The following is an 11,957-nucleotide window of genomic DNA, read 5'->3' on the forward strand; positions in this document are numbered from 1 at the left end:
TGTACTTCGGATGATTCAAAGCGACCCAATATGATCCGTTGTGGGTGATGTGCCCTGGAAAATATGAGCGGTGTTTGGGATGAATGTTGGCTCATGGACGGATCATATACACTTACGGGTAGCAAATACACTAGTGGTCGGGTCAGGAGTTAGGGGTCACGAGGTGGTGTTCCAATGTCGGTGGTTCGGCTGGGATACCACTAAAATGAATAGGTATAATGTCCTCTGGTTTGATGCATCGTGTATTACTAGTTGTATCCTAGAATATCAAACCAAAAGTGGCCGAATGAAGCAAAGTTAGTCTATCAAAATGTAAGCCCAAAGGCTTGACTTTTACCTAGGGACAAGAATCAAATAGGTATATACATCAAATCCTCGAAGCCAACTTCCCCTTCATCCTCTCATATTTCTGAATATCCACCACACTCGTCCGCACCGTCTCGCATGCATGCTCGAAATCCTGCAACTCCACCACCTCCGCCCCCCTCCGCAGCGCACTCTGCCCAGCACGTCTTAACAAGCTCCCCAGATCCGCGCCGCTGAAATTCCCGCACCGCCGTCCAATCTCTGCGAACTCCTCGTGGATCGGCGTCTTCTGAATCAGCGCCTTCAGAATATCCACCCGCTCTTGCTCGCCCGGCAGCCCGACGAACAGCAACGTCTCCAGCCGGCCCGGACGCAGCATCGCCGGATCGATGATATCCGGACGGTTAGTGGCGGCGATGACGTAGATGCCCTGGCGGGCGCTGAGGCCGTCGAGCTCGGTGAGGAGGGTGTTGACAACGCGGGCGGAGGAGTCGGAGAGGGCGTCCTCGCGCTTGGGGGAGAGGGCGTCGAGCTCGTCGAAGAAGATGACGCAGGGGATGGAGGAGCGGGCGCGCTGGAACACCTGGCGCACGGCGCGCTCGGACTCGCCAACGTACTTGTTGAGGAGCTCGGGGCCCTTGACGCTGATGAAGTTGGCTTTGGACTCGTTGGCGACAGCTTTGGCGAGGAGGGTCTTGCCGCACCCAGGGGGGCCCCAGAGGAGGATGCCAGTGGGGGCGAGGATGCCGACTTTGCGGAAGCGTTCGGGGTTTTTGATGGGCTCGACGATGGCGGTTTGGAGCTCGGCGCGGACTTCTTCCAGGGCGCCGATGTCTTGCCAGGTCGTGTCGGGGATGGTTGCAAATCCTTCTCGTTTCGATGAGGGCTGGATGCCAGGGAGGACCTCCAAGAACGCCCTCATAGAGATAGCCGTATCTTCGAATCCAATCGGGCGGGGTTGGTCTTTGTTCTTGACCCGTTCAATCAGTCGCGTGATCGACTTGTCCATGCCAGAGTAGTCTTTCGCCTGATCAATGTCCATATCCACTTCCGTTTCGGTAGCTTGCCGCTCCAACGCTTCCCGATATTGATCCATCGACCATGTCCCCGCCTTGCCAACCAGGTCTCGAAGATCCGCGCCAACGAACCCAGGAGTCTTCTTCGCTAAGATAGCAAAATCGACATCCACAGCGACATGGATGTCTCTCGTCTGCGCACGGAGGATGGACTCCCGCATAGGCTCGTTCGGAACGCCCATGTTGATCTCCGTATCGAACCTACCCCCACGACGCAGCGCCGGATCCAAACTGTCCGGACGATTCGTTGCCGCCAGCACGATCACCGGCTTCCCGTCATTCGCCTCCATCGCGAGACTGTCCATGCAAATGAGAATCTGAGCGACGATCCGCTTCTCCATCTGACTCTGCGCGGTATCGCGCTTGGGAGCGATGACGTCGATCTCATCGATGAATATCAGGCAGGGCGCAAGCCGTCGTGCTTCCTCGAAGTGCTCCCTGATCTGCTTTTCCGATTCACCGGACATGCCAGAGACCACCGAAGGACCCAGGATTTCGATGAACGGCACGCCGAGTTTTGCAGCAAATGCTCTCGAGATGACGGTCTTTCCGCACCCCGGTGGACCGTGAAGGAGGATGCCTCTCGGGATCGGAATTTTTCGTTTGGCGTATTCTTCAGGGCAAAGTAGAGGCAGTACCAGGTGGTCTTTTAACTCTTTCTTGATCGCGTCTACGCCACCGACATCTTCGAGACGTATATGTGTCGGAGGACTGCGATCCACGGGTTCGGGTGCGGGCTTCCGTCGCTTCTTTACTGGTTGTTCGCCGTCCGCCAATTTGCCTTCCCTCTTCTTGGTGGGTTTCTCTCCGCTGACGCCTGGGGCGGGAGATCCAGTGGTAGGAGGGGTCCATGATTGCACGATGGTCTTGTTCATAAGGTTCGACGCCGGCGGGGGCGCTGGGTCTTCTAGATCGCCGTCGAACGAGTCGATATCGTCGTCGCCATTCTCTTCCGCGAGCACCGCGAGGACTCGCTCGATGCTATCCTCCAAGATGGGTTTGGGCCTCCGTCGTAGGCTCGAGTTGGAGTGTTTGATCCAGTCGTAGACTGAATAGGATGTGAGTAGCTCGCCTTCGCGTTCATCTTGTAATTTGCGGACTACTTGATAGACCTCGCGGTCGAGTCCTTGCCGGAGGGACGGTCTCGACTTTGTGTGCTTGCTCGGCATTTTCACACGATCCGAACTACAGGTATCGGGGATGCAAAAGAGAGATTAAAGAGAGTTAGGACTCATGTCCTACAGTACCACTGGTACTTCAACACGATGCGGTGGTCTTCGACTTTGGCGGGAAGTCCTTCACTGTTGAATGTTGAATGTCCAAATCTAAAATTTATCGTCCCCTGCCAGTTTGGATCGACGCCGGAAACGGAGGGTGGAGGTGCTGGCTTATCGATAAGGGACGTCACAGCACGACACCAGGCCCTCTAGTCAACAGCCGCAAATGCAGGCTATTAATACATCCCACTTCATTCGAAAATGCAAATACAGTATTGAAAGCTTCGGCTTACTCTGCGGTGAAGTTGCAATTGTTCCCGTACCCGTTGAGCATTTACGCCACACAATTCTCGGAGTCCGGCAGTCAACTGGAGTTGAAGCTCATGGAAGGCATCCGCAATCGATCAATATGGGCAACTCCAGTAGCTCTAATAAGATATCGGCCCAGGATAAGTGAGCATGTCTGAACCGAGCTCGCCGCAACTCTCTAACGGCGGTGCAGGGCTATTCTTGATATGAAAATCCAGCGCGACAAGCTACAACAGTACCAAAAGCGGATCGCCGTCATCACCGAGCGCGAACGAGAAATCGCGAAGGAGTGTCTACAGAAGGGTGAGAAAAAACGAGCGCTACTAGCGCTACGGCGGAAGAAATACCAAGAGTCCTTGTTAGCCAAGACGGACGATCAATTGGCGCAGTTGGAGATCCTCACGAACGACATCGAGTTTGCGCGGGTTCAGAAAGATGTCTTGTTCGGACTCCAACAGGGCACGGTGGTTTTGAAGGAGATACATAGGGAGATGGGAGGCATACAGCGGGTGGAGAAGCTGTTAGAAGACACGACGGAGGCTCAGGCAGCTCAAAGAGTTTGTCTCCTTGCAACCTTTTCGCTATTGCCCCGTACGCTAACCCCTTCAATAGGAGATAAGCGAAATGCTAGGTGGCAGAATGTCGAACCAGGACGAAGATGAGGTGGAAGATGAGCTAGAAGCCCTCCAGGCGGAAGTGAATGCTCACCAGTTCCCGGATGCGCCGCGGAAGAATGTGGAGGGGGAGCCAACTCGGAAGGTGCGCGAGACTCCACGAGAAAGAGCACAACGGAGGCGACAGGAGGCAGAAGCAGAGGAGGAGGAGAGAGAAGCAGTTCCAGCATAAGACCGTCTGCATTGTTCTTGATTTCAAGCTAAGGAGTAACGTCGGGGGAGTGAGTGTTTTGCATTTCCGAGCGTTTTGGATATCTGGTTTTGCGCCTCTTCTATTCCTCACCGACCGGCGGAACCAGTGGCATATGATTATTTGATAATCCGACTATCTAGCTGTATGAGTTATTGGTATTAAATCAATGCTTCCTAGGAATAAGTGCCTATCGATGCTCGTAGCAAATGATCCTCCTAACGCACGTGCTTTATATCTCCCCCACCCACGTCATTGGTTTGCCCCCCTTAGAACTTCGCCAATTCCATCCCCCCAATATAATAGACACAAAGCACGTAACCTCAATCCATGCCTGGATTTCAAAATAGCAGGTCACGATTCAAGCCCTCAGCTGTCCCGTCGCATTCAAGAACCTTGAATATCCACTACAATGTCGCATTGCCACGATGAGCACGATCATCACCACCATGACCACGACGGCCATGATCATTCGGACGACATCACACCAGCACTACAGAACTTACTTCATGGGCAGATAGACTTCAGCGCCGTAAGCACTCTCAACGAGACCGATCCGCGGTCTGGCGCCGCCATCTTGCAGAAAACATGGGCACAGCGGCTAGAAGACCAGCCGGAGCTTAGAAGCGACGCTGACGAGCAGATTCTAATGCTGGTCCCGTAGGTTTGGGCGCCGCTTATGCTATAAGATAGTATTAATAGGATCACAGGTTCACCGGGCAAGTCCGATTACATAGCATCATCCTCCGCACCTCCGCATCCGACTCTGCCCCTCGCACCCTCAAAGTCTTCATCAACCGCGACGACCTCGACTTCTCTACCGCCACTGACCTCCAGCCCACGCAGACCTTCGAGCTCGCGCAGACCTCGGACATCCAAGAGCATCCCGTGAAGCGGGTGCTCTTTAACTCCACGCGGCAGCTCGGGTTATTTTTCGAAGATAACTTCTCCGGCGGCGACGAGGATGAGACGGTGATCACCTACCTGGCGTTTAAGGGGGATTTCATGAAGCTGAATAAGGAGCCGGTGAGCTTCCTATACGAGGCGGCGGCGAATCCGTCGGATCATACGCCGATTGTAGGGACGAAGCAAGGGATGGGGAGTGACATTGGTCGTGGAGGCGCGTAGATGGTGGTCAGCGGGCGGGTTTACGCGTTGGAGAAGCAAAGCGAGCAAATGATACCCACGCGAAAGCAGATGACGTCTGTCGAGAAGAGCGTTGCATATGACCGGTGTCTGTCTATTTGGATTGGTTGTGTAAAATAAAGGCTAAGGCTCGGGATAGTGCAGTTCAACGTACCTTACTCCTGAAGAAGCATTTCGCTCTTGTATCGCTCTAGGGCTTAGGAGGCTTCGTCATGTAAGCTACAATTGCAAGAGTCATAAACTCAAATAGTCACACTAGCCAAGCTGTGCCCGGAGTGATAATCCAAGCATATGAATTAAATTAAATACCCCGCGTCGAGCTTGACTTTCGGCTTCGATTATCGGGGACGTATTCAACGCATCTAATGATCTAATGTCTATGCTAAAACATTCGGTCCACTTCAAGACTTAGAGACATATATCAACCCGATCCCCTCAACTTCGAATTCTTAAGCAGACAGCCGTATCCCCTACGACAATAGAAGATGTTTTACGAACCAGGGAAGACCAGCCATGGGCTGAAGCGCGATCCATTCAAGGTTCTCTTGTGATTTGATAAAGATAGAATTGTACTAACTTCCGTAAAAGGCATGCGTTGTCCCTCGCCCGATCGGATGGATATCCACGATAAACAACGCCGGACAAGCCAACCTGGCGCCGTACAGCCAGTTCAACAACCTGACCTTCGACCCTCCATATGTCATGTTCTCCGCCAACCAGAACCCCGACGGGGTACGCAAGGACTCCGTCGTGAACGTCGAGCAGTCGGGGAGGTTTTGCTGGAACCTGGCGACCTGGGATCTGCGAGAGCAAGTCAACATCACCGCGGAGCAAGTCCCCTATGGCGTCGACGAGTTCGAGCGCGCGAACCTGACGAAAGAGTGGAGTCGGGTGATCGAGAAGGTGCCAATGGTCAAAGAAAGCCCGGTCCGGTTCGAATGCACGTATTATTCGACGTTGAAGCTTCCGGGGAACGCGCCGGTGGGGTCGGTGGACGTGGTCATTGGCAAGGTTGTCGCCATTCATATTGACGATAGCGTGCTCACGGATGGGATTTTGGACATTCGGAAAACGCAGCCGATCGCTCGATGTGGTAAGTGGAGTGGATCGTTCGGCTTCAAATGTCCATGCTCACTATCGAAGGGTATTATCAATACGCCGTGATCCGGGAGACGTTCGACATGATTATCCCGGGAGACAATTCTCAACTCCTTAACGGGTTGGAAGGAAAGTCGTCAAACCAGACTTAGGTTCGATGATCTGCGTCGAAGTGTATGGAGTGTGGATTGTTTGCCGTCACTCGAGCTTGCCAGCGTGCGAGCAATAGCAATCGAATTTCGTGCTGCGTATGCTTGACTATCTTGATCTCGTCAGAGAGACATGTTCATAGATATCGATTTCGTAGAGGATTTACCAGGATGGGTAGAATGGCGCCAATCTTATACAGGTCGTTGCGATGCAATCGGATCTTGAACCAATCTCTCTCGCCTATCACTTGGCGCTCATTCTCCATCAGGTTGGGATTGTGACTGGGTCGAGGAGGTCACTTTGTCTAACACCGACATCGACTTCTTCATCCGCTCCACAATATCGCTCATGCTCGCCATCATGTCTCCATTACACCGTGACTTCGCCTCGTCCCAAATGGTCTCGGTCGGGTCTCTTGTCCCCGCCTCGACTGTTGACTCGCCCAGCCCCGTTCCTTGTATCCGCAGCATCAGGGCAGTTCCTTGACCCAACGACGATTCCTCTTCCTCAAACGTGGGTGCGTTGGTGATGGATGTCGCTGTCACGGCCCAGTCCGGGCTGAGGCTTTGTACTTCGTCGATGGTCTGTCCGTCGGGCCCTACATCGACCAAAACATACCGCTCTTTGACACCCGGACGAGGGCGCGGTAATGCTGGTACCCGCGATCGTACCCGCGCCTTGCCTTTCGAATCGGCTTCCGTATCTGAGGGCGGATAGGGCGGTGGTTCGGTGCCTAGCGATCGCATGGCGGCCGCCACAAGGACATCGTGGTCGTCGTCCGCGAAGATGTAATGAACGGACGGGTGATGGTACTCGCCGCTAGATTCATCTTCGATGAGAGAAAAGAAAGGGTTGAAGTTGGGGGGAGGAAGCAGTTGGTCGTCGCTTGGTTCGATGTAGTCGTGCGGCGCGGTGGCGTCCTCGACTTCTGGTTCTTCTGGTTCTTCTGGTTCAGCGTGTGGTTCATCATGAGTCTCCTCATTCTCTTCCGCAGGTCGCCCTTCTTGCATCTTGGCTGATCGAGCTTTCGGTGATGAGGCCACCGCGTCGGCGGTGTTCTGCCGTGAGGCCATAGTTCTACATATAGGAATTCGAGGACAGCTCCAGGTCTATGATGGGTTCATATTCTATCGAAGATCTGCCTGCGGCCCACAGGTCAAATGACGCCGAGGTATTCCACACTACCGTAATGAAATGAAATGAAACAACGAACATGCGATGGAGGATCGAGTTTAAATGGGAGTTATAGAGCTGGAAGGCAACGGAAAATGTCACCGGTCATCAAGCTCCATGAAGCTCACTTGAACCCATGACTCGCGCAGGACCCTTGTGATTCAAATGTGGTGTGATGTTCGATGGAGTACCAGGAATTATTTCATACATTTGGCACCAACTTCAGGTTGAACCAAATGTCCAGCACAATGAGTGTATGGATTCTATCTTGTATTGTCAGGGACATGGAATTAACAGCGATCATTGAGGTCGAAGCCACAATAGCTGCTTTTCTGTGGGCTCTGATCATCCTAATCAACAGACAAAACCGCAACTCAGGCGTCTGTATTAATATTGCCGGGACCAGCCACAAGATTCAGTGTCTGGATATCGCTCTCAAATTGTACCCTAACTGTCTCGCCATTCCTCGTGGAAATCAGGGGAAACCCCTGGTTCGTAGTCGAGATAACAAGCAATAGACCCCAGAACCCCCCATGGTTGTATGCCAACTGCCCAACCTGTCATGACTTTGTCTCTTGTAGGCGATATGCCAATTCATGACCAGGATATCCTGCGAAGCAAGGCTGTCATGATGTGCGGCCAGGTTGACGCGTAGGAAGGCCCGTTAAACAGCCTCGCTGGACACGAGGATCGCGGAACGGTCCCCTTAGTGACACGTCTCGAGTCCGGCAAGCTGATGAAGCCCCAAATTATGATATACTCTTGTGGTCCATTGATAGCACGCTTCTTTCACCCTTCTTTCGCTTTCCAGACTATAATATTTGTGGTCAGACCCGCACGGCGTAAAGCTGATATGATAGATCACATACCTTGACGACACATAGGACAACGCTCTTGGGAGGCTTCTTGTTGAACCCAGGCATATATGCAGTGCTTTATAGATAATCAGTCTCAGAGTCTCCTTAAAACAAGGAATCTGATAATGGCCTCACCATATGGAAAGAGTGATTACAGTCGCCCATCACTAGATTGACGGTCAGCAGGCACCAAGCATAAAGGTACCGTAGACTCACAAAGAGGACACTGATCTCCGGGATATTTACACTTAGAGCAGGTGCTATCATAAGGATTCCTGCATATCCCACAGACATCATCTTCAGGCATATCCCATCTCCATGCCGCCACGGCGTTCCACCGCTTGATGGTGACCTTCATAATGAAACAAACGCGTTGATACAAATGTTTTTAATCTTTCGTACGCTTGGAAAACCGGGAATAGGATGGGAAATTGGAGGAGAAAAAAAGGTTGGCTGTTGATGTTGATGTTGATACCCAAACTTTATCACCACCATCAAAGACATGAGACGACTTGAACGTCAATAAAAACCACCCCTGTCACATTGTTAGTAAACATCGAATTCCCTCACACTTCATGAAGTTCTTTCTTTCCTTCCATGATAGTATCATGAATTGCAAAATTATTGTTCATTTAATCGAATCCTATCCTATCACGCGTAACTAGGAACCTCAACGTTCTTCACAACCACCTTATTATCCTTATTGTTTGCATAATTCGCATCAATACTCCCAAACCGTATCCTCACCCACTCCCCTGCAGTCACCCCCACCGGCGGCAGCGCTCGATTATTATCCCCTTCAATCTGCCCCCTCTCCAAAAGGGGACTCTTCACTGCCTGCAAGAGCGTGCTATCGTCCGGCCCAGCGAAGTAGATAACCCCGTACCTTGGAATGTCCCTCTGATCCTCCGGCGGCAGGACCACCCGATGGATGGAGCTCTCGAGATAGCCTCCGGTGAGGAATGACAAGGTGTCGGCGACGTTGACGGTGATGCTTTCTTTGAGCGGCTTTACCCACTTCCACTTCTTCTCCCCGTATGGCCGAACCTGCAGCGCTGCGACCGGCTGTCGCATCAGGAGTGTGAAGGTGCCGAAGTCCGTGTGTCCATATACGTTTTGCTCGATGTTATGCTGCTTCATGATCTCCAGCTCGTCCGGGGTTCGGGGATGATACAGCATGTATCTGAGATGACACTGGGATTGCGACTCGTAATCATGCAGCTTCCACAGCGCTTCTTCATCGTCGAGTTCCATGATGATCGCGGACAAGATCAGCAGTCGTCGAAGGACGTATGACGCCAAATGTCTCTGGAACTTCTCCGTCTTTTCCGCGTCATCGACAAGCGGCTGTGGTCTCAGCCTCTCTTTGTAGAAGTCGTTCCATTTCGGATCATCGTACAGCTCTAGGCTATCGACTAGACCATGCTGCTGCTTGCGGCTTCCGCGTGGCTTCCACCCAAAGAACCCCTGCTTTGTGGGGTCGACCCGGTATTTCTGTTTCGCCTCACCAGGTAGATCAAAGATATCTTTGGCGCGAGCGAATTGGTCGTCGACCTCTTCCTCGGATAGGCCGAAGTTGATCACGTAGAAGAAGCCGACGGTGGAGATGGCATGCTTTAGTTGGGATGCGAGCTTCTTCTTTCCGCCGGGTTCGTCGAATTGAGAAAGGTCAATGGTCACTAGGTCGGCCCACTCGAGATCCGCAGTAGTCTCTGGTATATCTTGATATCGAGTGTACTCAGTGGCAGTCATCGTCATGTTGACTGATTTTTAGTTTGATACCCTCCTGTCCTTGTATGGCCGGATGAGGATCACAGAAACCAATGAACTTGGATATATGAACATTGCCTATCTTGTAGCAGTACTAATAAATTTTGACTCCAGAACCATTCCCATTATTCCCTTATATAAACTTGACCTAAGTTTGTCATTGCGCTTTGTGGTTAGCAAAACGCGGGGATTTATAGAACCCCACCACGGCCATTAGCCGGTTAGCCCCTATTGCTGAAGGAAGCCTCAAGTCCTCGCAACATCTACTTCTTACTTCTAGAGGTTAAGATATATCTATCTAGCTGATGCCTTCTGGTACACGGAATATGCTCTGGTATTACGAAGTGCTTCATCAACGTCATAGCCACACACGGCGTCACTTGAAAGTCACGCCCTTCTCCTCTTCCTTTCTTGGCGCAGTTTCTGCCAGTGCCCAAGGGACTGGCTGTGGGGGAAAGGCTGGGGTTGTGGGAATGCGATGTGTCGGGCGGGTTTTGGTTTGTAGAGCCGTTTGGATGTTGAGTTTGGATCCTGGGAGACCGAGATGGGTTTGCTACTATTACTGTGCTAGGATAGTAGTGACCAGACCTTGGCGTGAACCCCTGGTAGCGGAACCGCGAGACACTGTAACTGGTGGGTACCCGGATATTAAGAATCCGTTATTCGAGGGAATCAAGAAAGCACTGGTATGGTCGGAAGTGTAAGGTAGACCGGGGGTCAGTCCCCCTCAGTCCGCATAACACAGAAAAGGGGTGTCGCGGTGCATGTAACCAATGAATGAGGTCATGAATTGTATCGCTAAAATTGTACAATACCAATCTGAACCCTACAGCGGACATGCCGAAATAGTCCGGCTCAGAGACAACTCCTTCCCATCATGACAGACATCCAAGTCTGTGCTGAGGATCATGATAAATCCGCAATGAAATCCCAACGCCCCACAATCCGACCGTCCGGTCGAACATCCGTCAAACTATAACCTTGAGACATTGGCGTCCTCGGCGTTGGGGTTCACCACCGGGGCAAGCGTGACGTTGTACTCCAATTCTAGCGTCGCCTTCTCGTCGCCCTCTAGGGGCACGAAGTCGACGACCAGATCGTCCTTGACGGCGAACACGGAGTCGTCCTCGAGATGGGGGTCTTCTTTGGGGAAGATCTGGGTGGTGACAGGCTTGTATCCAGCGTGTGTGACCTATTCCAACGTTAATTCTGGCGTGGAGCACTCATTCGGATCGCAACATACCATGAGATGGATATGCGCCGGCCGCCACGGCGACCTATCCATAGCTGACAGCAGCTTAAACGCCGGCCCCTCCGTCGGCAGCGAATACGCCGTCGGCTTCAACGCGTAGAAATGATACTCCCCGTTCTCGTTCGTGCGGAACTTCCCCCTTAGGTTGTTCGGCGACTGATTTTCGGGGTCCTGGAAATCGTACTTCCCGTTCGACGACGCCTGCCAGATGTCGAACACGGCGCCGGCAATCGGCTTCTTGGTCTCCAGGTCCAGCACCCGCCCGTGCATCAGCGTCACCTGCCCGTCGTGCGGGTCCTGCATGATGCTGTCGCCGGGGTTGCGGAAGGGGGCGTGCGGGCTCCAGAAGGGGCCGAGGATGGAGGAGGAGGTGGGGATTTCACCGGATTCGGAGACGTGTCTATGGGCGATTTCGTCGACGAGGCTGGGGAGGGTTAATTTTCGGATTTGGGCGCATTGAGGCTGTGTGGTGCTTACGATTCAAGTCCGATGACGTCTGATATCCGGTGGGCTTCATTTCGCTGTGCGGTGCTGATTTGGCCGATTGTGTTCATGAAATTCACGCCGATCATCCACTCGTCGATCGTGAGCTCCACCTCCCGAGCGAAGTCGTGGATGTGTGACATGAGCGATCCGAGGACTTCTCTGGTTCGCGGGTCGGTTTTCGGGCCCATGGCCTCCACCACCATCTTGGTGAAGTTCGGATCGAAACGTTCAGCCATTGTGAAATAGGGTATCA

At 52.6% G+C, this 11,957-nt stretch overlaps 8 protein-coding genes across 8 annotated transcripts; 3 read left to right on the forward strand and 5 right to left on the reverse strand.

Annotated features, from left to right (window-relative positions):
• Window positions 1-104: 104 nt before the first annotated feature.
• P152DRAFT_453682 (ribosome biogenesis ATPase RIX7) lies at window positions 105-2,704 on the reverse strand. Its single transcript, XM_033678430.1, has one exon. It carries the CDS (start codon window positions 2,549-2,551, stop codon window positions 368-370), a length of 2,184 nt encoding a protein of 727 aa, XP_033538708.1. The 5' UTR covers window positions 2,552-2,704; the 3' UTR covers window positions 105-367.
• Window positions 2,705-3,008: 304 nt separating this feature from the next.
• Window positions 3,009-3,754, forward strand: P152DRAFT_445227 (charged multivesicular body protein-like protein 6; the record flags this gene model as incomplete). Its single annotated transcript, XM_033677838.1, has 3 exons — window positions 3,009-3,052; window positions 3,102-3,465; window positions 3,521-3,754. The coding sequence occupies 3 exons, from the start codon at window positions 3,009-3,011 to the stop codon at window positions 3,752-3,754; spliced, it is 642 nt and encodes a 213-aa protein (XP_033538709.1).
• Window positions 3,755-4,055: 301 nt separating this feature from the next.
• P152DRAFT_453684 (DUF1000-domain-containing protein) lies at window positions 4,056-5,207 on the forward strand. The gene is made up of 2 exons (XM_033678431.1): window positions 4,056-4,432; window positions 4,483-5,207. Exons 1-2 carry the CDS (start codon window positions 4,185-4,187, stop codon window positions 4,898-4,900), a joined length of 666 nt encoding a protein of 221 aa, XP_033538710.1. The 5' UTR covers window positions 4,056-4,184; the 3' UTR covers window positions 4,901-5,207.
• Window positions 5,208-5,335: 128 nt separating this feature from the next.
• On the forward strand, window positions 5,336-6,275 carry P152DRAFT_453685 (nitrilotriacetate monooxygenase component B-like protein). The gene is made up of 2 exons (XM_033678432.1): window positions 5,336-5,457; window positions 5,507-6,275. Exons 1-2 carry the CDS (start codon window positions 5,404-5,406, stop codon window positions 6,080-6,082), a joined length of 630 nt encoding a protein of 209 aa, XP_033538711.1. The 5' UTR covers window positions 5,336-5,403; the 3' UTR covers window positions 6,083-6,275.
• Window positions 6,140-7,422, reverse strand: P152DRAFT_453687 (uncharacterized protein). Its single transcript, XM_033678433.1, has 2 exons — window positions 6,333-7,422; window positions 6,140-6,278 (listed from the first exon to the last, which is right to left on the reverse strand). The coding sequence occupies exon 1, from the start codon at window positions 7,237-7,239 to the stop codon at window positions 6,421-6,423; it is 819 nt and encodes a 272-aa protein (XP_033538712.1). The 5' UTR covers window positions 7,240-7,422; the 3' UTR covers window positions 6,140-6,278; window positions 6,333-6,420.
• Window positions 7,423-8,200: 778 nt separating this feature from the next.
• P152DRAFT_386838 (RING/U-box) lies at window positions 8,201-8,554 on the reverse strand (the record flags this gene model as incomplete). The annotated part of the gene is made up of 3 exons (XM_033675855.1): window positions 8,201-8,272; window positions 8,332-8,363; window positions 8,413-8,554. 3 exons carry the CDS (start codon window positions 8,552-8,554, stop codon window positions 8,201-8,203), a joined length of 246 nt encoding a protein of 81 aa, XP_033538713.1.
• A 293-nt stretch (window positions 8,555-8,847) lies between these two features.
• On the reverse strand, window positions 8,848-9,948 carry P152DRAFT_386990 (2OG-Fe(II) oxygenase superfamily protein; the record flags this gene model as incomplete). The annotated part of the gene is made up of 1 exon (XM_033675862.1): window positions 8,848-9,948. The coding sequence occupies one exon, from the start codon at window positions 9,946-9,948 to the stop codon at window positions 8,848-8,850; it is 1,101 nt and encodes a 366-aa protein (XP_033538714.1).
• A 991-nt stretch (window positions 9,949-10,939) lies between these two features.
• On the reverse strand, window positions 10,940-11,940 carry P152DRAFT_445231 (aromatic compound dioxygenase; the record flags this gene model as incomplete). Its single annotated transcript, XM_033677839.1, has 3 exons — window positions 10,940-11,158; window positions 11,210-11,642; window positions 11,696-11,940. 3 exons carry the CDS (start codon window positions 11,938-11,940, stop codon window positions 10,940-10,942), a joined length of 897 nt encoding a protein of 298 aa, XP_033538715.1.
• Window positions 11,941-11,957: the final 17 nt, after the last annotated feature.

Source organism: Eremomyces bilateralis, assembly GCF_010015585.1.
Source record: "Eremomyces bilateralis CBS 781.70 unplaced genomic scaffold P152scaffold_1, whole genome shotgun sequence".
Taxonomy (NCBI): domain Eukaryota; kingdom Fungi; phylum Ascomycota; class Dothideomycetes; order Eremomycetales; family Eremomycetaceae; genus Eremomyces; species Eremomyces bilateralis.

Bases quoted from the DNA above. Each gene is read 5' to 3' on its own strand.
- P152DRAFT_453682 (XM_033678430.1), bottom strand. From the start codon at position 2,551: ATGCCGAGCAAGCACACAAAGTCGAGACCGTCCCTCCGGCAAGGACTC.
- P152DRAFT_453684 (XM_033678431.1), top strand. From the start codon at position 4,185: ATGTCGCATTGCCACGATGAGCACGATCATCACCACCATGACCACGAC. The intron at 4,433-4,482 runs GTAGGTTTGGGC...ATAGGATCACAG, and splicing joins CAGATTCTAATGCTGGTCCC to GTTCACCGGGCAAGTCCGAT.
- P152DRAFT_453685 (XM_033678432.1), top strand. From the start codon at position 5,404: ATGTTTTACGAACCAGGGAAGACCAGCCATGGGCTGAAGCGCGATCCA. The intron at 5,458-5,506 runs GTTCTCTTGTGA...CTTCCGTAAAAG, and splicing joins TGAAGCGCGATCCATTCAAG to GCATGCGTTGTCCCTCGCCC.
- P152DRAFT_453687 (XM_033678433.1), bottom strand. From the start codon at position 7,239: ATGGCCTCACGGCAGAACACCGCCGACGCGGTGGCCTCATCACCGAAA.